At 43.0% G+C, this 27,573-nt stretch overlaps 1 protein-coding gene across 9 annotated transcripts in view; it reads left to right on the plus strand.

The window, feature by feature from the left end:
- Positions 1-2,236: 2,236 nt before the first annotated feature.
- The window catches only part of FGD3 (FYVE, RhoGEF and PH domain containing 3), a 114,741-nt gene continuing 89,404 nt past the window's right edge, over positions 2,237-27,573 (plus strand). For 7 of the 9 annotated variants that reach the window (XR_004080597.1, XR_004080599.1, XR_004080598.1 and 4 more), the window contains exon 1: positions 2,349-2,493. Coding sequence is in view for 5 of the 9 variants with exons in the window: in XM_031049172.1 (XP_030905032.1) it covers positions 2,481-2,493 (13 nt within the window). In the remaining 4 variants the exon portion in view is untranslated. Of the gene's footprint in view, positions 2,494-2,958; positions 2,976-27,573 lie in introns of those variants that run through there. The other 2 variants (XM_005149353.3, XM_031049175.1) reach the window with 2 other exon arrangements.

Raw genomic sequence — 27,573 nt, forward strand, 5'->3', positions numbered from 1 at the left:
TTATAAACTGTGCTTCAAAGCACAATCCCAGGTTTTGTTCCTCAAGCTTTTAAAACACTGGATGCCTCTTGATTCAGAGGGAAAACAAGTTACAATATTCAGAGGAAGTGTCCCAGCAAACCCCTTCCTGTTCTAAAACCAGATCTGTACAGGTTTTCTTTTTTGCTGATAGTGTCAGCTCACCTTCTACTATTCCTTCAACTCTCTGACAGAGGTGCAAAAAAGAGCCCTTCTTTTTTTCATGGCTTATCTGCTGCAACTGCTCCCTGAAACTCTGCACTACTTACTTTGGTTAAAGAAATGGCTAATTCTTAGATCTGAAAAAACTTGAACAGGCCTTTGTTGCAATCTTAGCTGGAGAAAAGTAATGGCTGCAATTTAATATTTGCTTCAATTGCAAACTCCCTCCACAATTATTCCACTGATTCTGGTCAGATACAAATGAGACACTGTAAATACCAGACTGTGAGAGTTGAAAAAAGCACCTACAATGAATATAATGCTCTGTTTCCATGGGAGGTGGGTGGGTGGATCAAACCAAAATGCTGGCTTGTGTGGAGAAAAAATTGGTCAGGAAATTTAAAAAATCCTTTTAAAGAATGCGGATTATTTGGTGCTCTGGTTCTATATCAAATATGCTTAGAGTTGTTTTGTCTCAGCTTTATACTTCATAGCATCGACAGTGCTGTCTTGGAGTTTGTTTCTTCTGCTGAACACTCCGTATATCTGATAACTGTGTAGCACTTGTTGGTAAGATAAGATCTGCTCTGGTGAAAGTATTTTAGAGATGATTGGCCTCATTATCCTGAAGGACAGGACTGATTCCAGGGAGCTAGAACTACTTCATACAGAAATAAATGCGGGGAGTTACTGAAATCATTAGTACCTGTATATTAATGTTTTGAGTAGATTTTTGAAAGTAACAGATACATTTCAAAAGTAACATAAAGAAACCCAGGTTGGTTTATTCATGATAACGCAGACTAAGAATTACGCTAGAACAGCTACTCCTTTTTTTTTTATCCTGGAATAATTAGTTCAAATAAATAAATTTTAGGAACTTCAGAGCTATTTTTCCATTTCACCACACTTCTGAAATTACTCAAAAGTGTATTTCCATAATGGGGCCTATATCAAAGTTGGACATTTCAGGGGAAAGATAAGGTGGAATGACCAATTACTGGGTAATAAAAAGTAGACTGAAGTCCATTGTAGTTAACTTCTGAATTTACTGGGGTTTGGGGTTTTCTTTTTCCCTGAAGGTAAGTGCCTTTGTGAAGACATTTTTATACTGTTTCATTCTTTCACAGACAGAGTGCTTGATACATACTTTTAAGCTTAATGCATTTGTTTTGCTCAGTATTACTCCTTGCAATGAGGAGCCGAACCTTGAGGTCTCCTTTGACATGGACCTCCCATAACGGACCGGTTTTACTCCGGCTGCAGCAGGAGCACTTCATCAGCTCCCTGTTCATGGCCTGCTGCCCGCCAAGGCGAGCGTCGCCCTCCTCGCTCCCGGACAGTCCTGCTCCCTCTCCAGGACAGAGAGCAGGGAGCCGGGGGCACGCATCTTCGGCTGCGGCTGTCCAAGAAGCCCTGTGTATTGGGGTGGGTTTTTGAGAGGGAAGAGTTTGTCTCTGTCTGAGGGGACGAAACACCAGGGCTCGCGTCTGCGTTGCTCGGACAGTGCCTGCAGAACACGCCGCCAGCCCCGGGACGCGCGTTCCCGGCCGGGTCCAGCAGCTGCACCCAGAGCTTTCGGCTCCAAAGGCAACAGCTGCTGCGGGAGCCCGTAGCCTCCGGAGGCCTCCCCTTCTTTTGCCTTTGCCACGATTTTGGGCTTTGCCCTGGGGACGCCTCCCATTTCTTGAGCAAGGAACCAGAGAGCCTCAGCACTCCGTTATGCCCCGATATGCTCCGGGCACCGGCAGACCAGGCACCGGTAGAGCCAAACGGTTCGCCTGAAGGGAGAGGAACGCGGCCTCCGCCCGCGCGGGGCTAGTTCGATTCAGTGGGGGCTTCCAGCAGCGCTGCCCGCGGGCCCCACGCTGGCGGATGGGCTCACCTCGCACCGCAGCCGCTCGGTGCCCTGGGCGGGAAGGAGGCGGGGGATGGGGTTTGGGGTCTTCCGCGCCACCTCGGCCTGCAGCGCGGCCCCCGCCTCCCAGCCGTACCAAGCTGCAGGGTCGGGCGGGCTTCTCCTCCCGGGCCGGGAGCCACGCCTGGTACCCCGGCAGCCAGCGTGGCCCCTGCGGCTGGTCCCACTGGGCCGGCCAGAGGCGGGCGGCTCCTTCCTCCACCGCCTTTGGGGGCGCCTTGTCCCGTTTGCGGCGCCTCATGGCGCTTTGCAGCTGCAGTGGGAGGGAGAGGAAACCCACCCACCTCTCCCGGCTGCCGCCTTTGTAACCACTCGGTCCGGCTCGCCGCCCGGCTCAACTCGCAGCAGCTTAGGGAACGCCGGAGCTCGGCGGCGGGAGCAGATGGAGCCGGAGGGTAAGGCTAAGGCCTCCGCGCCGGGCCCCGCTGCCCGCCCGCGGATCTGCCCCAGCACCCTTGGGCACAGGTTTCCGTGGGCGCCCCGCGCTTGCCCGCCAGGTCTTTGCTCAGTGGAGGCTGGGGCGGGCAGGAGCTGAGGGGAGCCCGGGCTGGGGAGCGGGGCGGGCGGGCTGGGGTCTCGGTGGGGTGCGGTCCGCGGGGTCACCCTGGTGGGCTCGGAGGAGGCCGCTCACTGGGCCGGCTCTGCTCCAGGGGTTGATGGCCTGGAGGGGCAGCGCTGCCCTGCCGGGCACTGCTCCCACAGCGCTCGCTTCCCGGCCCTGCCTGGTCTGCGGGTGCTGCCTCGACGCTGGGGCCTTCCTCTGCCCGTTCTCCCCCGCCGGATGCTGAGCCTGGCCCAGAGCGGCGGCACCCGGGAACGCGGGGCTTGGACTGACGCGGAGACGGAGGTCCGGTCTGCAGTGGAGCAGCCTGGACAGGTCCGCAGGCACGCTGAACTTTTCTTGGTGTTAATTTTGCTCTCCCTTCCCCGCTCCCCGCCCTCCGCAGCCGGCTGCTGTGTCTGAGGAGAACCTATTGTCCGTGGGGGCCCGTCCAGCCCCTCTTTAGGCCCGAGCTTTGAAGCTGGGACTGGCAAGTGCTGCTGCCCCGATCCTGCTCGGTGGAGTTGAAGCACTACTGCAGTGTTTCCCTTCAGACTTGGTGGATGTCTGCAGGCACCGAGCAGCCTTGTCCTTGCACGGCTGACAATGCTCAGAGGTTGCATGTTTGAGTAAATATAGTACTATGTGTGTAATAGTACTATATGTGCAAATAATAGTGCTATATGTGTAAATATAATTTTAGTTCTCCTAAAACTACATAAAATCAGTTTTGTTAAGTGCTTACTTTAGTGAGACTAGCATTAACTGCATAGATTGAATTTATTTTCTGCCAGTCCATATTTAGGCACTTATGCTGAGTTTTTCTCCACTCTTGCCTTTTTAAATACCTTTTGGAGCTGTTAGTACTTGTAATGTAAACCATTTCTAGTTGCAAATTGGAAACCTCTGAGCCATAATGGTCTGTTGCATTTAGCTGGCTGCCTCTTGTAAACCCTACGTTCTCATGCAAAAAAAAAAAAAAAAAGGAAAAAACACCCTAAAAACCCTTACGAAATTCATGTTTAGAAAATTGGCTGCATACATTGTAGCTGTTTTTTAAACCTCACTACCTAAGTCACATTTTCCATTCCAAATATTGAGTGGTTTAAACTGTATTAAAGGGATATACTCTACCTTAGCTCCCATGCAAGCTTTAGGGAATTGTAACACAAAGGAAAATGGCTCTACAATTTACAAGAATCTGGAACTAACTGCTTCTTGCAGTGCCTGATTTGCAGCAGCAGCAAGCAGTGAAGAGACTGCTGGCAATCGTTAATGACCAGAATTGGGTTTGTTGCCCAAGCAGAGAAGTATGCAGAATGTAAATGGTATATTGATAAAATTATTCAGGTATGTTTTATAAGAAATATATATTTAATATAAAGCTGGCTTTCACAGTGTTATTACAACACTTTAATTATACAAAGTAGCAGAGCCGTGTTTATAAAATCATACCCTGAAACAAGCAAGCTAGGTTTGTTCTTGATTTAGCATATTTATGACCCAGTTCTTTATATTGTGTCTCTACTTACCTTAGTAAAGCTAGAGAAAAATTATAACAATGAAGTTAAGTTTAAAGGAATTCCTTCCTTTGAAGAAATAAATACTAAAAAAAAATGAAGTTTTTGGCCCACTTCTGAGGTAGGTAAAGGCAGATCAACCCAAGAAAGTTTCCAGTGAGCTGCAGACCTATTGAGGTTGCCCATCTGCACTGGGTCCAGGAATATTCAGCCAGTCTGACTTCTGGCACCTCCTGAGCTACACAGGTACCAATATTCAGTACATTAAATTTGCAGATGGGTCCTCCCACATGGATTGGACACTGCAGGAGCTGAAATACCTGTGTTAGCAACCTCTCTGTTAAAAAGAGCCGGGACTCTCACATCAGATCCTTGTGGATAGGTGCTATGGATATTCCATGGTATGTGTAAATATGTAGTTTTGTTGATTGTGGTTGTCTTCAGTGAGTTATTTCTGTTCTCAGAGTTACAGCACCTGGACTCTGGTGATCTAAAGGAATGCTGTAGAGACTTAAGCTTGCTTGCTCCTGTGACTTCAATCAGATGTGTTCTGCTTGTGTAGTCCTGACTCAGTTTTTGAATGGAGCTGGAATTGCCATTGTCCAGTTCCTTTTGGTGCAGCTCTTTGCATTTAAATTATGTCTAAAACTCTTGATGAAAATGAAGCCAAGACTCTTTCTTCCCAAAGGAGTTGTGCCTCTATTGAAATGTGCAGATGCAAGCTGTTACAGGTATCTTCCACAGAGACAGGGAAGAAAAAGTTGATATTCTGTTGCCTTTCCTCAGGGGAATCTAGTCAATGGCAAATAGTGACCTACAGAATTTCCATGGATATCTCCAAAGGTCCAAACATTGATTGAAGTGGTAATGTGCGAGGAGACTGGGATTTAGAAGCTTATTTGAAATGTCTCAGGGATGCAAGAGAGGATGATATGTTCAAACCAATAAAAAGAATGGAATAGTAAATGGAGTGGTGATGGTCCTCATGGCTTTCCTTCTGTGTGGAATGGGCTTCCATAGTGTGATTCAGAATGAGGAAGACTGTCTCGGGTCAGTAACAGTGGAAGCAGGCTGTCAAAACCCTGGTCCACTGTGAGGGAAAGACTTCAGAAGTCAGAATCCAAGGTGATAATTCTTTATTTGTGCATCGTTTGCATTGCACATTTTCAGGACAGGCTTTGTGGTTGAGTTTTTCAAAGCATCCCAAGGGTTTTCTGCTCTGAGCTCCCTTATTAGGGTTTGGTTTTGGGGAAGCCTTGTTTTCAAACAAACTGTGTGAGATAGGATGATTTGGGGTCTGCTGCCCTCTGACATGCTATATAAAAGCCACGTGCTTCCCACTGGTTTCAAATGAAAAATGAACTAACTTCTGTAGGAGGTCTTTGAAACAGCTTTGTCTTCTCGTGTGTCTGTGAAGTGTCTGCCTCAACGCGCACTGGATGTTCCTGAGTGGAGCTTTCCTTTTGACCCAGCTCAATAATAATGAATATGGGTTTTTTCCAAATTGTTTCTACCTTTTTTTTGTTCTAGGGGTCTTGTTAAGGTTATCAGACATCAATAATATTGGTGCAGATGATCCTCCTGTGATTACTGAGTGGGACCAAGTGGGCTGTGTGAGGATTGAAAGCTCAGAGAGTGCAAATGCAATTATGTAGTTAATGCTTTGTTTCTGCTATGACTATACACTGGTTTCTACTAAAGGTTTACACTTACAAGATGCTTCTGAGTAAGATTAGTTTTCTTCTTCAAGCTATTTTGTAACCATTTAAAATATTTTTCATTTACTAAATACTGAAAACTTGCAGAATTATAAACCATTTAAAAAAAGGTGAGTGGTAAAAACAAAGTAGCTCTCAGGACTGGGTACAGATACTGTGTTAGAGATCTGAGCTGATTGTGTAGATATATTGAGTAAATTGTGTGGCAGATTAAAAGTAGCAATAACTACTGTGGTATTTGTTTGTGTTGGTGCTACCAAAGTTTAATGTGAAAATGGCTGTTTCCTGACAGCCCCTGGTTTATCACTTTTACATAATGATGAATATTGATGCCATTGGCAAAAAGTCTCTTGTTCCAAATTCTCTGAACTAATTGGAAGTTCTTTTAAAGTTAAAAAAACAACAACAACAAAAGAAACCCAACCAAAATCAACAGCTTCATGTATTTTTTGGGTGTGGAAACAGAAAATTTGGGGTAGCCTGAGATGAGGTAGACTAAGGTACAAATGAGAGAGAGGAGAGAAAAAATATGAGGGAGTATCACTGAGGTCCTGAGCTAGTTCCTTCCACGATGCGGCAGCTCTCAAATCACACTGTGTGCCCACCACCAGCTCTCAGGTCTCTAATTTTCTTGTCCTTTACCAGCTCCTATGAACTCACTGGGTACGAAGCCAGGCACAGGACCATGGACATTCACGGCGAAAATATACGTAAAATTGGGAATAGATGTTTGCAGATCAATGTTGTGTTCAGTGGAGCATACAGTAATTGGAAGGCAGTCAGTCACAGCACGGCACTTTGGCTGGTTTGGAGGTTATGAGTAGTGAAATTTGAGAAGGCCTTTGTTGGTGGAACAATAGTGGAGGTACACTGGAAAGTGCTTTCAGTGGAACTTTTTGCCCCTCCCACTATCCCCCGCCTCCTGTTCCCCAGCCAGCTCCTAAAAGCAAGATTTAGTGTAACTATATTTCCATTTAATGCTTGATACTATCTTAACATTTTATGGGTCTTTGAATTTGATTTCACACTTTGTAGCTTTTCACTATATCTGTTTTAGCTATCATTAGGTTTTGGTACTGAAGTACTTCATGCTTGCTTTACCTTGATACCAGACAAATACTGTCCTGGCCAGCACAGAGAAGTGCTAGCTCATGGTGCCTTCTCCTGCAGTGCTAAATGGAATGACAGCCTGACGTCCTCTGTTTCCTCATTGGGATGGCCACTGCTTTTTCTGACAGTAGTCACCATGTATGTCTATGAGCAATAATACCAAGGTGTGCAGTTGTGACCTGTATTCTCAGGGTTAAGTTACTGAGTTTAAATGGTGCTATTTCAAGCGCGTTGCCTTAGTGCTGTTCTCAGAATGCTATTCTCCCTGCTCTTTCCTCTGGTGTCACTGACTTTCTTTGCTATTTTCGCCTTTCTGTGAAATGCAATTGTATTTCAGAGTTTATTGGCGTTACCCACTTCCTTGTTTTCTGGGTTGCACTTCTCTTATTGTTTAGCCAGGCTTAAGATACTGGTGTGGGACAGAAAGTGATGTGACTGCTGTGGGAGGGCTTGGTGGGGAGCTGGGCAGGAAGGCTGGGGAGAGGAGGTTGTTTGCTTAGTATAACCTCAGTTAGCTCTTGCAGGATTCCCTGCAGGGTCCTTGGAGGGTTCAGAGAGGTGATTTCCATCAGCCATCTTCAGAAGCTCTAATAACAGAGGGTCAAGGTTTCTGCCTTGGAGCTGGGCTACCTGAATAACCCTTCAGATATCATCAGGATACTTTTCTCCCTTTGTCTGTGTTCTCTTCTTCTTAATATTAGTGTTTTGGTTCTTGTCCAGGTTTTGGCTGTAAAAGTTATTTTTCCCCTTAGTAGCTGGTTCAGTGCTGTGTTTTCAACTTTAGTCTGAGAACAATGCTGATAACACACTGATGGTTTAGTTGTTGCTCAGTAGTGCTTACCCTGATCAAGGACTTCTCAGTCTCTCATGCTCCGTCAGTTAAGAGAGGCAGAAGAAGCTGGGAGGAAGCAGAGACAGGGCACCTGACCCAAAGATATAAGAGGTACATACCATGGGCCACCCTATGGTTTTACTTGAGGGGTCATGGAGAAGGCAGGAGAAAGTGGGATGGAAAACCCACCTCACTTCTGGATGAATGGGTGTGTGACTTGAATAGGAAAACAACTGTCAATGGCAATATCATTGACATTGACGATATCAGCCCATACCCTAGGTTGCGTCAAAAGGAGCGTGACCAGCAGGTCAAAGGAGGTGATCCTGCCACTCTACTCTGCTCTTGTGAGACCTCACTTGGAGTATTGTGTACAGTTCTGATGTCCTCAACATAAAAAGGACATGGAAGTGTTGGAACAAGTCCAGAGGAGGGCCACGAGGATGATCAGGGGACTGGAGCACCTCTCATATGAAGACAGGCTGAGAAAGTTGGAGCTGTTCAGCCTGGAGAAGGCTGCGTGGAGACCTCAGAGCAGCCTTCCAGTATCTGAAGGGGGCCTACAGGGATGCTGGGGAGGGACTCTTTGTTAGGGCTGTAGTGATAAGACAAGGGGTAATGGGTTAAAACTTAAAACAGGGGAAATTTAAATTGCATATAAGGAAGAAATTCTTTACTGTTATGGTGGTGAGGCACTAGAATGATTTGCCCAGGGAGGTTGTGAATGCTCCATCCCTGAGGGTATTCAAGGCCAGGCTGGATGAAGCCTTGGGTGATATGGTTTAGTGTGAGGTGTCCCTGTCCATGGCAGGTGGGTTAGAACTAGATGATCTTAAGGTCGTTTCTAACCCTAAGTATTCTATGATTCTATGATCATGCAGCTGATGCTACATGGAGTAAGTGGGCCGCACTGATCACAGTACGAGCTTGAGTAGGAAATCCCAGTCATCCAGGAATCTTGGAAGTGATCATGAACTGATCTGAAGACAAAGACTTAGAATGTCACCAAAGGGGGAGGTGACGTGCTGAGGAGGCCCCACTCTACAACAAACTCCCAGACAGTGAAAAGCAATATGCCTTGTTTACTGATGGGTGCTGCGGTGATGGCAAAGCACTGGTGATAGAAGGTGGCTGGATGGAGTCCCCTACAACAAATTGCAGAAACTGGTGAAGGAGAGGGTGAATTGAGTCAGTTTGTGGAGGTAAAAGCCATCCAGCTGGCCTTGGACATTGCTGAATGAGAAAAATGACCAGTACTTTATTTCTATACTGACTCATGGATGGTGGCAAATGCCCTGTGGGGGTGGTTGCAGCAATGGAAGCAGAGCAACTGGCAATGCAGGGGGAAACCCATCTGGGCTGCTGCACTGTGGCAAGATATCGCTGCCTGGGTGCAGAACCTGGTGGTGAGGGTACACCACGTAGATGCTCATGTGCCCAAGAGTCAGGACACCAAGGAACATCAGAAACACTAACATGTGGATCAAGCTGCTAAGATTGAAGTGGCTCAGATGGATTTAGAATGGCAACATAAAGGTGAATTAGTTTTAGCCCAGGTGACCATGGCACTTCAGGCCATCAGGGCAGAGATGCAACACACAGATGGGCCCATGATTGAGGGGTGGTCTTAACAATGGACACTATTGACCAGGTTATTCACAAATGTGAAACGTGCTGCAGCTAAGCAAGCCAAATGGTTAAAGTCTCTCTGGTGTGGAGGACAATGGCTGAAATACAAACACAGAGAGGCCTGACAGATTGACTTTATCACACTCCCACCAGCTCACCAAGGCAAGCGCCATGTGCTTATCATGATGGAAGCAAGCACCAGATGGCTGGAAATACACACTATGCCTCATGCCACTACCCTGAATCCTATCCTGGCCTTGAGAAACAAGTATTGTGGCAACATGGCACCCCATAAAGAACTGAGTTGGAGAATGATACTCATTTCTGGAGCAACCTTATAGACACTTGGGCCAAAGAGCATGGTATGGAGTGGGTATATCATATCCCCCTACCATATACCAGCATCTGGGAAAATTGAATGGTACAATGGGCTGTTAAAATCTACACTGAGAGCAATGGGTGCTGGGACTTTCAAACATTGGGATACACATTTACCAAAAACCACTTGGTTGGTCAACACCAGAAGATCTGCCAACAGGGCTGGCCCAGTCCAGTCACAACTTTTACATACTGTAGGGAAGGATAAAGTTCCTGTGGTGCACATAAAGAATTTGTTGGGGAAAACAGTCTCAGTTATTCCTGCTTCAGGTAAAAGCAAACCCACTCATGGGATTGCTTTTGCTCAGGGACTTGGATCTACTTGGTTGGTAATATGGGAAGATGGGAAAGTCTGGTGTGTACCTCAAGGAGATTTAATTTTGGGGGAAAACAGCTAATGAATACAATTATATGCTGTTGCCTGCTATGTAGCACTTCTGTAGCCCCTTAACTCAATGCCTATCTCTGCCACTGGGTTTTGAAAACAAGATACCTGTTGTCATGATCATCAGTAGAGAGTAAAATCATGGGAAAGCCAGCAGCAACAGAACTGTCCTCAGGTCACCATTGTCTGACCCTGACTTCCCTCAGATCATCACCCCACCACAGAACTTTAATGAAACCAGATGAGCTCAGCAGTGCTGAGTTCAACGATGTCATCAGCAGGCAACAGTCCAACACTACACACTGTCTTGCATGCCCTGAGAGACTGTTACAACAGTGGAGCCTGACATCATGGACTGGATGAATTCAGCAAATGTTACAGGGATGGTCCATGCACTTTGTGTATGTGTATACATATATATATATGTATGAGACAACAAAGCAATGATATATTGAAAAATGTGGGGTCTGAGCATGACATGAATGCTATAGAATAAGGGGTAGATTCTGAGTTCGTCTGTTAACAGCTATTTTTCTCCTTAGTAGCTGGTGCAGTGCTGTGTTCTAAACTTTAGTCTGAGAACAGTGCTGATAACACATGGATTTTTTAGTTGTTACTCAGTAGCACTTACCCTGATCAAGGACTTTTCAGTCTCATGCTCTGCCAGTGAGGAGAGGCATGGGAAGCTGGGAGGAAGCAGAGACAGGACACCTGACCCAAACTAGCCAAAGGGGTATTCCATACCACAGCACATCATGCCCGGTATAGAAACTGGAGAGGAGTTACCCAGAAGACCCAGATCACTGTTTTATTGTTTTCTTTTCCTCTTAGTTCTATATTCTCTCCCGTTTTTATTTTCCTTATCATTATTATTCTTGGTGATAGTAGTAGTGGTTTTGTATTACACCTTAGTTACTTGACTGTTCTTATCTCAATGTGTGGGATTTACATTCTTTCAGTTCTCCCCATCCTCCAATGAGCGGTGGGCAGACAAAGGAGAGAATAAGTGAGTGGCTTTGTAGTTCTGAGTTACCAGCTGGGCTTAAGCCATGACAGTTCTGAACTCTAAAAACCCATGGCTCTTTGACAGTCAAATATCAGCAAAAAAAGTTGCAGAAGTGCTAAAACTGGATTTCCCTTCTATGTTAAGACACTTGGTACAGCCTGGATATTGTAATGTGCATTGGTGGTGGGACTGGGACGTCTGGGCTTACTGTTGTGTGGCATCCCTGACAGGCTGGTCAGAAGGCCCTCTGTGGGTGTTACACTGTACTTGTGCTGGGCAGTAACAGCCTAGAGAATGAGCTTTTCATCATGAAGAAATGTGTCAAGCATCATCAACTTTTGCATCTTTCTTAAATGCTTGTGACTTTTTAAAGAGCTCAATATTATTAATAGCTAGAATAACCATTTCGAAGTTTTTAAATGGCAGAGACTTCTGTGGTATGTTTAAAGGAAGTATAGATTGATGTTCTGAAACAAACTATTGATATTGGGTAAGAAGTTTTCAGCAGGCAGTGAACACAGTAACGTACAATTCATGGTCTTCAAATCTGTTGTTAGTAGTAGGAAAAAGCATCACTTAGGATGACAGAATCTTCAAGGTGTTAACAGGGAAGGATGAAGCAGACTACTGGCAACTGGTGTGAGAGAGAAGGAACTGTGGAATGTTGCAGGCCCTCATGAATTTCAGTGTGGCAATGAATAATTATACCACTGAAATTACATTTTAAAATGCTGAAGTGGTACCTATTGAAAGATAATTCTAGTTCTTTAATTTTGTCAGAGATTGATTAGATACCACTTCCTGCAAATTCTTTAGCTTAGTGAAGATTCCAAGAAGGAATATTTTTATGCTGGACTGCTGAATGAATCAGTTTTGCATTGTATTTGACAATTTTCTCCAAGCATTTTGAATATTCTGTTGCTGAAGTATAAAGAGCCACTGCTTTACTTAAAGCTACTTCTTAATTTATTGTAATTTATGTTAATTTATGGTCTAGGTTAATTTAGGGAGAAGGCTGAGGTTCTCAATGACTTCTTTGTCTTCACCAGCAAATGCTCTGACCACACCACCCAAGTCCTTGAAGGCAGACGCAGGGACTGTGAGAATGAAGACCTTAGGTCCACTGTAGGAGACGATCTGGTTCAAGACCATCTTAAGAAAATGAATGTGCACAAATCCATGGGACCTGATGGAATCATCCCCAGGTCCTGAAGGAGCTGGTGAATGAAGTTGCTAAGCCACTGTGTGTCATACCTGAGGAATCATGGTAGTCAGGTGAAGTTCCCAATGACTGGAAAAAAGGAAATATAACCCCCATTTTCAAGAAGGGGAAAATGGAAGACCCAGGGAATTACAGACCCATCAGTCTCATCTCCGTGCCTGGCAAAATCTTGGAGCAGGTTCTCCTGGAAGGCATGCTAGGGCACATGAAAAACAATGACGTAGTTGATGACAGCCAGCATGGCTTCAGTAAGGGGAAATCCTGTCTGGTCAATTTGGTAGTCTTCTATGATGGGGCTACAGAACTGATGGACATGGGTAGAGCAGTTGATGTTATCTACCTGAACTTGTGCAAAGTGTTTGATGCTGTCCTGCATGACATCCTTGTCTCTAAATTGGAGAGACATCAATTTGATAGTTGGACCACTTGGTGGATAAAGAACTGGCTGGATGGCTGCATGCAAAGAGTTGTGGTCAATGGCTCAATGTCCAGCTGGAGACCAGTAACGAGTAGTGTCCTGCCACGGAAAGAACTCAGTCAGAGACCAATATGATCAGACAAAAAGCCGTTTATTGCAAAGCATTAACTCCTTATATACTATTGCTTACACACACCTACAGCAATTGGGCATATCATGATTGAATACTTGTCTTGTAGACCCTTAGTGACTAACATAATTGGTTAAGCACAGGTGTGAGAACTTGACCTCTAACGCTTGCCAACAGTCCACAGTTCTCATAACTCAGTGAATTCCAGCTTCTTCTTATCTTGCTTGCTTAAGCTTCCTCAGGCCTCCCATGGCCTTGCTGTATCCCTTGGAGTTATTCAGAGCTCATGTACCAAATATCCATTCTCCTGTGAGAACTGTCTCCACATCTCCTCCTTTTTAGTTTTACTAAAAGTTTTTTACAATTTGGTATGTCTGCTCTATCACTGCTGGACTTGTGTAACATAACAACCCACTACTCTAGGTAGCATTATTTCAGTAAGATTAGTCTGATTTGAAGTCACTTGAACCTTTATAACATGTGGCATACAGGTGGTTTTATACACAAAATCACAACCTCTAATAATAGCTACTTTACAAGCACGCATATTCAAGCTGTTACTTTTCAGTTGCCCCCAAGCGATGTTTTGCAATCATTCATTTCTCTCTATCTCATTCTGCTTGGGGTTTTCACGGTCAGCTCCTGTAGCTGATGCATCGAGTTCTTCCACTCACCTGTCCAGCTCATGGCAAGGCTTGACAAACTTTGCAGGCAGCTGCCATGGACCTGTAGGTAGAAGGACACAAATGTACCCCTCTCCCAGGTTATCAGTTCTTGAAAAGTAGACTGGTTAAAGCAATTCCTTAAAGCAGAAGCATTCTGATGCAAACTGAATGTGAAGCAGCTGCAGAAATAGACTGCACATTTTTAACAGTCAAAGGGGTTTGCTCCATCATTACACTCCCCCCTCTACTCTGTTCTCATGAGACTTCACTTGGAGTATTGTGTGCAGTTCTGGTGTCCTCAACATAAAAGGGACATGGAACTGTTGGAACAAGTCCAGAGAAGGGCCACGAGGATGATCAGGGACTGGAGCACCTCCCATATGAAGACAGGCTGAGAAAGTTGTGGCTGTTCAGCCTGGAGAAGAGAAGGCTCCGTGGAGACCTCATAGCAGCCTTCCAGTATCTGAAGGGGGCCTACAGGGATGCTGGGGAGGGACTCTTCATTAGGGACTGTAGTGACAGGACAAGGGGTAATGGGTTAAAACTTAAACAGCAGAAGTTTAGATTGGATATAAGGAAGAAATTCTTTACTGTTAGGGTGGTGAGGTACTGGAATGGGTTGCCCAGGGAGGTTGTGAATGCTCCATCCCTGGCAGTGTTCAAGGCCAGGTTGGACAAAGCCTTGGGTGACATGGTTTAGTGTGAGGTGTCCCTGTCCATGGCAGGGGGGTTGGAACTAGATGATTGTGAGGTCCTTTCCAACCCTAACTATTCTATGATTCTATGATTCATTGAGCTGATGAATTAATGTGAAAAGCTTAACCACTGACACTTTGGAGTCTGGTTAGTTGTTAGCCTATTTTTGAGAGTCCAACCTCTATCCTTTGAATAGAGCATTTGGGTACAGTGTATGCATGAGCATACACAGCTGTACACATCGTTGTGGCTGTCTGGTTGGAAATTCTGGGAGGCTACCAGCCTTTATATTAAAGAACCTGATTTCTAAAAATCCAAAGAGCCCAGTATTTTTTGAAGGTAGGGGGACATCTAAATATTGCTTGGATGTCAGAGTTTTCTTCTGTTTACCGTAGACTTCTGAAAAGCAGGCAGGTGTCTCACTATAATGAACAAATTTAAAACTGGGCTTCTCTTTTCTTAAACTTTTGGCCTCTTTTTATTCTTTCTTTTTCAGCTTGCAGGCTCTGAGCAGAAATTCTCTCTTGGTAACTCTACCCTGAGCAAATATTTACATTCATGAGATTCTTCTACTTTAGCAATCATTTTGGGCCCTGAGCTTGGTACAGGGTAAAAGTTACTGTACATTGGGGCTGGGGAAGGAGTGGGGATAGCAAGCCTGAAGAAGCTTCCAAATAGGATTTTACCTGTTCAGTGTGTATCAGTTGTCACTCCACAAACATGGATGTACTTCAGAATGAGATTTGCAGAGATACCACAGAGATATTCTGCCACTGGCCCTATGCTTGTGGTTTGAATTTTACCTGTGTCTTCAAAATGCTGGAAAAAAAAAGTTTGTGTAAAAACTGTAGTGAATGGAGTAGTAGAAGGAAAGACTTAAGATGGAAAGGAAGGAAAAAGTGGAGAGTACGGTGCAAAAAACTGCAAGGGGTGTAGGAAGACATTTTGAAGGAAGTCAAAATTGGTTAAGAAATCTGAAGTGGTAAAAGAGGAAACCCAAACAAAGCGCAGTTTGAAATTAACCTGTGGACGCTCTAGAAATAAATGAAAGGTTCTCTGAGGTACAGAACAACAGACAACTGACTCATTAAGGCAAAGGAGGGAGTTATGTCCCCTAAAACCAGTAGGTGAAAATGCCACCAGATTTTCCCCTCATGTGTGTTAGTTATTTTTTTCTCTAGACTTTACTGCTGTTGTCCAGCACCATGCCCTGTGCTGGCTGCACTCTGAGAAAGAGGGAAGATGACCCTGAATTCAGTTCTTACACCCTCTCTGGGGTGTTTCTCATTGGGGATTTTAGCAGAGAGATGTGGCCACCAATGCAGCACCCTCTCCCAAGCTCATCTCTCCCCTCTTGGCTTGGGGCTGTGTAGGGAGCCCTGTTGCAGTGATCTGGCCCTTGGGATGAACACTGCAGCTGACGGCAGGAGCACAGCAGAGTATAGGCTTACATGGGAGAGCTGGCCACATAAGCAAACTGGGCACTGTATTTCCTCTTAAGTTCCTGAGATGAAGGGATTGTGCCCCTGCAGCTAAATTTGTCCTGCTAGTTGACATGGTTCTGCTGGAGTCATGGTGTTAGCATAAGAATGGACACATAACCACCGGAATGCTTATATGACGTGCTTTATTGCAGCGCTGGGAAAGCAGGGGCACTCACCCAAATCTGGCTTCGACCCCGTCACATCGCGCTCCCAATTTATACATCAAAAGTTTCACAATTAATGCATATTAAACCTAAATTGCTACCTTGACTAATACATATGCATCAGGAATTGCCTCATCAGTCTATTATGACATCAGCCTCTTCTGCGCTTGCGCAGCCCCCCTCTGGTGGTCGTCCTGATGAAGTAAGGAGTCTTCCTCAAATGAAGTAAGAAGTCTTCCTCACTTTGTCCTTTTCACCTGTCAGTTCTTTGGACAGACCCCAGCCATTATGTGGACTTCAGCATTCTCTTGTTTTCACTTGGCTGCCTCTGGTCAATCTGTATGTTCTGCTTGGATAAGGTTTTACAATACTTTCTTAAATCCACCCATGCCAAAATTACAACTAAGGTACAGAACAGCAAAGTTACAACTAAGGTACAAAACGATTAACTAAGGTACAGAACAGCAAAGTTACAACTTGTTAATATATAAAGGCCTTCTATGGATTTACAAACTTTTAAATATAATTATTTTTAATATTAAATTTCACCCTTTCTCTAACAATGGCTGAATCTATAATAACTTACACTGATTAAAGGTCTGGAGCTGTAACAGTGTATAGCTACATGTTGGAAATATTACCCCTTGCACTGGAGTAGCATATATGGTTTTTCTATTATTTCCCCTCCCCCCCCCCCCCCCCCCCCCCCCCCCCCCCCCCCCCCCCCCCGTTTGTTGGATAGCTGCAAAGGCTGGGTTGGGGGTGGGTGAATTTGCCTGCAGGGAGATCTCAGCAGTTCCAGTTTCCTGCTGCAGCCAAGGTGTGCCACCTCCTGCATTGCTCCCACTGGCTGCGGGATGTGTTCATTGGGAGTGAAGCTTCCCATGAAGGAATGAACAGCGGCTGCCTGCTGAGCTCTCCTGGATCTGTTCCACTAATGACTATTGAAATTCTTGCAGCCTGTTTCTCTGCTGTAAAAATGCAGAGCCAAATATCAAGGTTGAGGAAACCCCCCATATTATTATGCAGTCAAGAAATTAAGTTCTTGAGAAAGCCTGTCTCATCCATACTGTCTGGAGTTTCTGGAATTGGGTTGTTGGTCTGAGTTACAGCTCCTTGACTTTAATTGTTGTGCAGTCGAAAAAGTTGCTTCACTGGGAATGCAGAACAGATTCTCTACTTACTCACTTGAAAGGAAAGTCTAAATTATTTTATTTTATTTATTTCCCAGAATGTGAAAGTCCCCAAAGTTATTTTTAAAATTGCTAATCTTCTTTTTAGGACAAAGAAACTGTGGTAGCGAATTTTGAAGGTAAAGTTGCTGCTGTGCTCATCTAGTGCAGAGTTCAAGCTCTGCCCCTGCCCACAGCCATTGCTTCAGCCATGAAAGTCTTTGTAGTAAATGGTTATAGAATAGCTGGAAGCAAGAGGTAATTTTATTTTCAGTTTTCTTCCCTCTTTTTCCCCCAACTGTTTAAAAACAAGATTGTGTTGTAAGACAGGAGAGTTCATGAGCTGTCAGAACTTGTGGCCTCCACAGAAATAGACATTTTCTTCTGTCTGGTAACAGATTTAGGGTTTTTAGTACATCTTAAAAAAGAGTTGTTCATTTCTAGTTGTGAAGAGTGGTGTCATTGTTTTACTTGTATGTTCAAAGTGTTAAAACACTGGATTTTGACAATCAACTTAGCTGGGGAGATAGGTGCTGTTCATCCCTGCTGCTGTGTACATGGGCAAATGTTGCATTTTGCATTTATGCTGACACTCCCAAAATAGTAAGAAATCTGCAGATAAGTTGCTCCATTTGGGGTACAGTCTGCACTATTTTGATGTTCCCTTTTCTCTCCTCCATCCTTGTTGAATTAGGTTTCAAGCAAGACCACTGTTGAAAATTGAGCAGGATCTTGCTTAATGATTATTATGGCAGCAGAGTCTCCACTGGGTGATGTCTTGTGTCCTGTTTAGTGGAGGGTTGGAGACCCAGGGCCCGTAAGGGTGTCTGTAATTTGTGAATGGCTTGGTGAAATGCTCCTAAATGCCTTAAACTGGACATTTGATTTCCACTATCTGCTTTTACATCAACATTCCTTGAGTCTCCCAGCCACACAGGTATTAGCTGCTAAGACTGTATTCCAGATCTGCCAAATGCATTAGATTATCCTGTCTTCTGTTTCCTGTTTTATTCCATTAGCTTTATTGGATGAGCCTCAGACTCCTGCTGAGTCCTGTTACCCATTTGTCCTGCTTCAGGACGACTGTGGAATCCTTGAGTACTACGGAGAAGGCTCAGCATTGGCCTCCCACTTGCTTTTATCCATTTCTCAGTGTTCTTGATATTTTACCTTGACTGAAATCTCTGGTACCTTCAGGATATTCCTGATGACATCTCTTTCCAAGATATTTTTTAGATTTTAAATCCAAAACCTTGAGGTTTAGCTAGATCATGTCCATGTAGTTTTGATACTGTGCTGCTGTTTCCCTGTCCCCCACTCCCTCCACCCCCCCAAATTTATGTTTTTCTATCTTGTGGTGGTAAAAAAAACCAATGATCTTGTGTATTAAATCAGACTTTTGAGAAAGTGTACTCTGGGTGTAGTTTGCAGATTTCTGGGTGTGGTGGTATGACAAATACCAAGATTGATCATTGTTGTCATTCCACAGAACTGTGCATCCCTGTAGGAAATCCCTCAGGTGCCCTGCCTGTGAGGAGCTACACACTGAAAACTGGCTTTTTCTTTTATTTTACTATGTAGTGGGGGGTAAAGAAGATGAGTCTTCATCTAATGTTTATTTGATTAGTAAGTTCATACAATCATAGACTCAACAGAATAGTTAGGGTTGGAAAGGGCCTTAAGATAATATAGTTCCAACCCCCCAGCCATGGACAGGGAAACCTCCCACAAAACCATGTCATCCAAGACTACATACAGCCTGGTCTTGAACACTGCCAGACACGGAGGATTCACAACTTCCTTGGGCAACCCATTCCAGTGCCTCACCACCCTCACAGTAAAGAACTTCTTCCTTATAGCTAACTTAAACTTCACGTTTCAGTTTGAACCCGTCACCCCTTGTTCTGTTTCTACAGTCCCTAGAGAAGAGTCCTTCTCCAGCACCCTTGTAGGCCCCATTCAGATACTGGAAGGCTGCTCTGAGGTCTCCACACAGCTTTTCTTCTCCAGGCTGAACAGCCCCATCTTGATTTATAGCTCATATCAATCCCCCTTTTGAAATATATTAAAAATGTCTAAACATCATGTGCCTTAGTTTCTAAAAATATTGCAAAATCATAATTTGCACTGAAAGTGTCAAAATTAATTTTTGTTTTCATGGAATATAATTGAAGTTTCTCTTTCTAAGATTTTGGGTAGGATTTTCAAAGGGAGCACAGTTAAAGCGGAGCTTGATTGTCTAACTTCCATTTCAGTTTTGTTTGGGTATTTTTAAGACTTGAAAATCTGGTGGAGATTTTCGGTCTTTTCAAGTTAATATGCATGATTGCAGTGGTGTCCCCTTGCTGAAAAGGTATATGGCAGACCTTAAAATCAAAGTTAGTACTTTTCAATCTGCCATAATGATGGAAGAGAATACTGTCATTTATTTTGCTTAGAAGCTGAGTATGCAGAATGCTTTGTTTTTTGTTTTTTTTTTCATCAACTTTGCTGTTAAAACACATGACCTAAAGAAATTTTACATTTTTATCCCTGACACTTCTGCTGTGACATCTTGAGGGGAAGTCATGTTTAAAGGGATTAACAGAAGATGGAGCAAGATAAAGCTGTGTTGGAACAGCCTGAGCAGGAAGTGCTTTGCATGGGTATTGATTCTTCTTGGATGTCTTATAATGTCAGTGAACAAAGAGTACAGGACTAGAGTCAGTCATAGTGCATGTCTGGAGATGCCTAGAGAAGAGAATCTGTCTGGAAAATGCTTATCCAAAAGGGGATCCTGGCCTGGAAATACTGGTGGTGATGTTCAAGTTGTTAAAATTATGTGCGGAGTTCTCCTTAAAATGATGGCTTCTTTATTATATGTTTTTAGGTAGTGTTATGGCTGGTTAATAGACTTATGGAAATGTGTCTGTTGAATGAATGTGCAATTAGCGCTGAATATTATGTGCAAAATAAAAGAAATGTAATTTGCAAGATCTTTCTTCATAAGGACTGCATTTAGAAAATAGGTTTGTTTTTTCATGTTAGAAACATGCAGAAAGCTGGATGTAAATAGTTACTATTTCCTGCTTTGACTCTGACTTTTATTGAATTTGTTTTTCAATGATGAAAGAAGTGTTCCATGCCTATATCTGACTCTTAACTGACCCTGAATTTGTCCTCAAGCCTGCGCTCAGCTGCCCTGTTCAAAATAGTGTGGAGGGTCTTCATTTAAACTTGCTGCTATTGATTGAAACTGTAGTGTCTGGGTTTTTTTCTCCTTTTAAAATTTGTTAAATGTATTTTTCAGAGCTCCCTGCTGGATTCACAATTGCAGAATTTGAGCTAGTTCACTTAAACAAATAACCCAACACAAAACCCAACAAAAACTGGAAGTCTGCATTTTTTCTGTATTGTTATTTTTGCATCTATTTAATGGCAGTTATGATAAAGTCTGATTTATGTATGATTTGTAGCATAGACTAAGCTGTGGATTTTTACAAGCAGAATTTTAGAGTGCCTAGAAGTGTTTGTAGAAATTAGATAATGACAGATTTGGTGCTGTGCCCTGGCTGAAATACATAGCATGCTAAATAAAGATACTGACATACCTGATCTCATATCTGGAGCTTATCTAAACAGGGCAGTATTGCTGCTCTTTCTTCAGGCCCACCCTGTACAGGCCCGTCTCTTCTCTACATAGTCTGAATGTAAGGGCTAAAATCTAGTTAAATACATTTACAGTTTTTGTTGACTATTGAAATGAAATCTCAAGTGGTTTTTCATTTGGGTTTCATTTTGTAGTTTGGTTTTGGTTTTATTTTATTTTTTCTTTGCTGTATTAATTGCAGCACAATCCCTTCTTTAGAGCAATCAGCAATATGACTTCCTTCTGGGCTGTTTTTCAGTGCTGACAATTGTCTTCTACATATTTGGTCTAAATCGGCAGATTCGTGCTCCATCAGTCAGACTTGCTTCTGAATCCATTCCCAGCATTCTAACTATTACAGAAGGTTAATACAAACACAGTTTCTTCCTACCCTCAACTTCTGTCATACTGACCATATAAAAATAACAATTTCTGATTAAATTTGAATAGTTCCTGTTTGCTAGTCTCCAGCAGTGCTTCATAAACTGTATTTTGCTAAGACAGCTTGTAGGTAGTCAGGATCTGGCTCTTAGGGGCTGAATGTGTGAAGTAGGCTGAGATATGGTCAGAGTAGTTACGGGTCTGCTGACTGGGAACATGGCAAAATCTGTATTACAAGTACTGGGTTTTTTTGGGGGGGTGTTGGCTTTTTTTATGAAGGCCTTTGAAAATAACATCATCTGTTGTACACATGATTAAGTACCTCTGTCCCAGCTGAGGCAAACAGCAGATCCTTGGCAATATGAGCTCAATTTTAGTTTGCATTATATGTTGCCAGATCCCTGAATGGATATGCCGCTAGGAAAGGAATGTTATCTTCTGCATTCTGGTTGTCTAATGCACTGTTAAAAGCGGGCTTGCAGTGTTTGTTAGCTAGGGTGCTCTTTTGTCTTGTAGCCAGGATTATTCTTAACAGTGAAATGCTTTCTGCTCTCTGCAGTCATGCTTAGTGGGATGACACTTCAAAACCAAGCATTGATACTCAATTTTTAGTGCTTTAGGCAGCCTGCAATACTAAGCAGACGCTGTACAGCAGAAGATAAAATATTTACCAGTGTCTTGTCAGGGAAAAAAAGGATTCTTCTGAGTTCAAAAGGATTCAGTATATTTCCTTGCAATTACATCCAGCTTTGTAAGACAACTGGTATTTTGCTCAGGTTTAGGTCGTTAAGTATGCTCAGAAACCTGAACCAAACTCAGAGTTCCCTGGAAGTCACGGTGCAAGTTTTGCCTCCTTTAAGTTCAAATGCTGGGTAAGGCTTAGATTATTTTAAGAAGTGTTTTAGGATACAGATTATAAAATAACATCAGCATTTAAGATCTAGGCAATTTAACAGTTAAAGATTTTCCTCAACATACCAATATCATTAGGAAAACTCCAGTCTATTATAAGTTGTTTTCTACTATCTTTTCTACTAATTACAGGCTTGACGCGGATTTTATTGTGTAGGTGGAATGACAGACTTTGGTCAATAAGAGCAGGAAATGACAGGGACAAACGTTTGCTGTCTGTTACACCCCTCTGTTCCAATGGGAAAATAAAAGTAGGAAGAAAACTTTTTTATTTTTCCCCTTCATTCTCCCATTTGTGAGATGAGTGCAAGTTCATTCTGATAGAAATGAGTCAATGAGACTTCATTTACAGTTCTGCTCAGGAAGAACATGGGTACATCTAGAGAGGCTAGATTGTTTTGTATTTGGGAGATGAGGGCAGTTTGCAGCAGTCAAAGGTATCTGTCATTCCTGTGGTGAATATGAGATGTTTTAGGATCAGTAGTGCAGGGGGTTGCATATATACCTAATGAAGGCAGTGGGAAAAGTCAGAGCCTGGTTGCTGAAAAGTGAGAGGGTTTTGGTTCTGTCAAAGAAAAGAGCTTTGCAATGATCTTTTTCTGTGGGGAATACTCTAAACTGTTGGCTCTGCAGCAATTCTTGGTGTCTTAAGAAGGAGTCATAATGGTAGCAGAGCTTGTCTTGGTGTCTTACACTGCCTAATCAAGAAGACAAGCATGGCTAAGAGAAGAAAAGCATCTTCTGTGTTTCTGCAGCAGTTCACCAGGGCTCTGCTGGTGTTGCAAGAAACCTCCTAATTGTTAATATTTTTAGTAATGCTTCACCCTGTCCCTCCCCACTGTTGCAAGCCTGAGTTATTACTGTGCTGGCAGACAGCATACTTGGCACATAAAAGCAACACTGTAAAGATGTATATTTAAAGAATCTGTAAGATGTATGTCAGGAGAAGATTTCTTTAGCTGGCAGCTGATGCAGTGGCAGAGTTACGTCTGTAGTGAATAAACTGGCATTTAATTGAGTCCTCAGAAGACCACAGATCTCCCCTGGAAAAAGTGGGTGGTGTAGGAAACTCTAGATATAGCCATCCTAATTCTTGTAAATCTCTCAATTTCTTTCCATGCTCCTAAACATAGGGTTTGCAATTCCTAATGGGGTATGAAGACACTGCATTGAAGTGGCTTTACTTGGCACTGTGTTAAGACATGTTAGTGCCTTGAGCTGTAGCACAACTTGATTCTGGCATCATTGCTGCACTGCAGTTCATGAAGGAGGGCTCCTTTTATCATACATGCAGAATTAAGAGGGTTTTATCCTCCTAGGACTAATAGCATGGACCTTGGGGCACCAGGGGTACACGCATGGGCAGTATACCTATTATTATTTTTGTTTGTTTGTTTTAATATTTTAGTCTCCTTAGTTGCCTTAAGTATTTTTAGATTTCATGCAGAAGCAACTGAGCATGGAACTGGGAGGTTACTGGAAGGTGAGGTGCTGCTTAAGTGACTTCTTTCAGCTTTTCTGCAACTAGGCAGACCATGTTTACACTCAGTTGCTTGAAAGTTTCTAATCAGGAGAACCAGAAACTTACCCTGTTTCCAGTACTGATTTACACTGTATAGTTTAAACAACTGAACCTTTAGATGTTAGTATACAGTACCTGCAATTTAATCTGACTGTGAACCAGCTACCTTTGAATTGATCATTGAGGTAATGCATTTTGGTCTTTGTCAGCTCAGCTGGACTTATGGCAGCTGTTGAGGAAATGGAGATTATTTCCTCTAATCTGTTGCTTTGTTACCTCTAATCTGTTGAAGTTTTTTGTCTCTTCCTTACCTCATCTGGGGCAGTTGAGGACTTCATTTGGAGTATGGAAATTAAAAAAAAGAGAGGATTAGGTTATTTAAGGTTGCCCTAAAGTTTGGTTCAGATCTAGGCTAGCTTATTACCAGCCAGGCAGCTCTTTCTATGAACTGGTCTGTTGGTGTTTTGGGTAACCTTTGAGGTTCCAGCTTGAACTGGAGTGTGTGAACACATGGTCTCCCTTGCAGCCAGACAGACCACATGGCTCTCTGTGGCACTGGCATCTATCAGTGGCAGCTGTGACTTGGGATGCAGAGGTGAGCAGTCCCTCACAAATATTTTTCCAGTGGGTACTGCCTGTTAGAAATCCCTGCTGAGAAGCTTGCTCTTGCCTCCTCCTGAACAGCCTGGGCTTTATTTAAAAAAATGCTGCAGTGGCTGCCTTCTTTCTTGTGTCAGGTTTGGGGAAGGACTTGATTTGGTTAGTAGGTGAGGCATATAAACAATGTTTGGAGTATTTCTGTTCCTGGTTCAGGAGTGGGAAAGCAGTTCCAGTTGGTATAGTCCATATTAAGATGTATTCTTAGTTTTTAATGTTTAGTAGTAGGTTTTATTTAGGTTAAAAGTATCAAAGAAAGGAAAATAGCTTAAGTCAGCTCTGTGTGCATCAGCAATAAATGTGGCCTAGAAAAGTGGGTCTACAGAAGGAAGACATTGCTGAGGACCCTACATGTGCCCTGTTTGATGGTCTTTTACATCAATTAGTCGAGCTCTAGGTAGGCCCTGTGGATTGAATGCATCTTAGCTGCTGTGAAGTGCTAGATGCACTTACTAAATACCTCTTCTGTTTCTTCTGAATGGTATCCAGGTTGTATGCTCTCAGGCTGCGAGCTACAAGCCAAACCTCAGTAGGGTAAGGCATATAGGGAGACTGGCTTTAAAGGATCTCTCTGGTCATGACTGAAGTGGGGTCGGTAACATATCCATCATCAGCCCCACGGCAGCCCTGCACAGAAGAGTTGGACAGCCAGCTTGGTGGGGCTGTTCTCCAGTTGAGTCTCCTCAGTATTTTTTGCCCAAACCTTTGATCCCACACAGGAAAGGAGCATCAAGAGCATATTGATTCTGTATCCAAAAGTATACTTTGCTCATCAAGTTAATTTTGGATTAATACTTGAACTTAATGTAGTGTAACTTGCATAGACCTTGAGAAGCAGAGCCAAGTTGTGGTGCCTGATTTGCCTTCCCCAGCAATCAGATTTTCACTGGTTTCAAAAAGTTAAAAGTCACATTGATAGCTGTGATCTTCCACAGCTGAAATTGTTTAAAAGTTCAGGAAGATACTGTTGATTTTCTACCTTAAAACTTTATTAACATTCTTCTTTCTAAAATATTTGAGTGTTTCCCAAAGGCATCTGCCCCATTTACTTACCAGGTTTGCTAAATTACATATTTAAAAATCAGTGTCTTTAAATTAATACATTTGTGGAGGGGAGGGGGTAATTACTTTCATAGGTGAAGCATTAAAACTGATGGAAGTTAATGTTTTGGTGGTGATCCTGGCAAAGGCTTTTACTTTTCTTTGTTATTTTTTCTTTCTCTTTAGCTTCATTAGGAGGTTGTTACAGTCTCTCTTCTCTTTCTGGCTCGGTCTCTTGCTTCTCTTCAGTGATGTACTTTTTTTTTGGTTTTGTCAGAGGTAGTGGATCTTGGCTTAGAGAGAAGAGAGCAGAATGTGTGTTGAGAAGGCACAGAAGAAAAATAGGAAGTTTGTTTTCTAGTTTAATATTTGCTCTTTTATTTAAAAAATTGCAGCATGCTTGTTGGCATTGATAAGGGCAAAAGTAATTTGACTAAGGCTTTCTTTATGTCTGTGTGGAAAAATACAGCTTTTTAGTAGCTTTCTGAATGCTTTTTGGTAGCTTTTGGGCAGTAAGTCACAAGTAATCTGAGTTTCTCAAATTTCAGGGAGGTGAGGCCATCAGATCTCTAGATGTGTTATGAGAGGCTTATAGTTGATCCTATTCTAAACCCATGCACCTGATGGAGGTTTGTCCTTCTGCTCTTTGCATTTCTGAGGTCCTACATAAATATTATCTCTGCTTAGTTTGTTTAGTTTTACTTTTCTAATAAGATTTGCTCAAAGGAAAGGTTACTTTCAGTGCAATTCTGTGTCAATCCACCAGCTTAAAGATGAAAAGATAAATGATCTTTCATTTAAAATTCCATTGTTGCAGCTCTTCACTTCTTTTTCTTTACCCTCTGCTGAAGATATTACTAAGGTGCTGTGCCTAAGCAGTGTGATCAGTTGCACTGCAATTTTTGGAAGCAGTGTACTTCAGTGATGTTTTAATCAAAAGCTTTAAGATTAACCTAACATCTTACTGATACTGTCTTTGAAATAACATAACTTAACACCTAGCACACAAACTATATTACTTCTTCCAGTGAAAAACATCAGCCTGTGGCTGTGACTTACTTGCTTCCCAAGTAACTTATTTGTATTTGTTTTTTAATTTGTTGAGTAGCTGGTTTGCATTGCTCAGCAAAGGGTCTGCTTTGAGGCCCTTGGTCCCGGGAAGCACTTTTGCTTTGTGTGGCTATAACTTGGCATTAATGGTTCAAGTGACTTTCTTGGAGACACTTGACATTCTTGTTGCTCTTGATGCTGTTTGTGATGATTAAAGGAGCCACAGTGTGTACAGACCTTTAACAGTGGCATTTGCAATCTGACACGTCGGGGTATAGTCCCAGGATCTGGGAAATGTACAGGATTGACTGAAGGAAAAAACTGGTTATATTTTGCCTGATTGAGAAATACCAGATGGTGACACCTGGTGTAATTCCTCTAAAATGCTTTACACTTAACCATACTCAGCACCCCAGGTTCAGAGAATGTGGCAGTACCCATGGAGGTCTTGGGGACCCAAGGTGTGCTCTGGCTGCTGGCTTCACTGCTGGAGCTGGGGGATTGCATATGTGGGGAAGTCCTCATAGTCCTGAGCACTTGCTGCTATATTTTGTTCTTTGAAATTACCTTTTCCAATGAGCTGTCTGAAGAACTTACGGTTTTATGGGGAAAATTTGGAATATCAGATTCAGTGCCAGTATTTTTGTTGTTTTAATTTTTAGCAAACATTAGTCAATACCCCCTCCACTCACCTGTTAAACCTAGTCTACCTTGTCCTTTTTAACGCAATATAAGCTATTGTGCTCTTTCTGGACAACTGGTAAAGGACAAAAAATCTGCGGAACAGAAGGGAAATTATGTTTCTTGCTGAAAACTTGGGTATCATCTGCTTAGCAGATGTTCAAAAATAAGTCTTGAAAAGATTCTGTTTATAAATGTGTGTAGTTTACAGACTTACACACATTCTTGATATGACAACTGTATTCCCCTGGTAAAATCCATAATCAGTTAGTTAGTGACATTGCAGTTTAGATGTTGGCAATTCCACCTGGGTTTGAAATCTGTCCTAACATTAGCCCCGGGGAAAAAAACAGGGATGGGTCATTTTTATTAGTGGACCCTTGCTCAGGAATTTATTTCAGGCTCATGGATGGAAAGATTGCGTTGTCTGTCTGTTCACAGCTGTGGGTTTTAAGGAGCTGTAGATTGATGCTATGTGGGCCAACCTGTAGGTTTCCACTTCCATAAATTGAAGGGAATACAGAGGGGGCTTG

Source organism: Melopsittacus undulatus, chromosome 9 (genome assembly GCF_012275295.1).
Source record: "Melopsittacus undulatus isolate bMelUnd1 chromosome 9, bMelUnd1.mat.Z, whole genome shotgun sequence".
Lineage (NCBI taxonomy): Eukaryota > Metazoa > Chordata > Aves > Psittaciformes > Psittaculidae > Melopsittacus > Melopsittacus undulatus.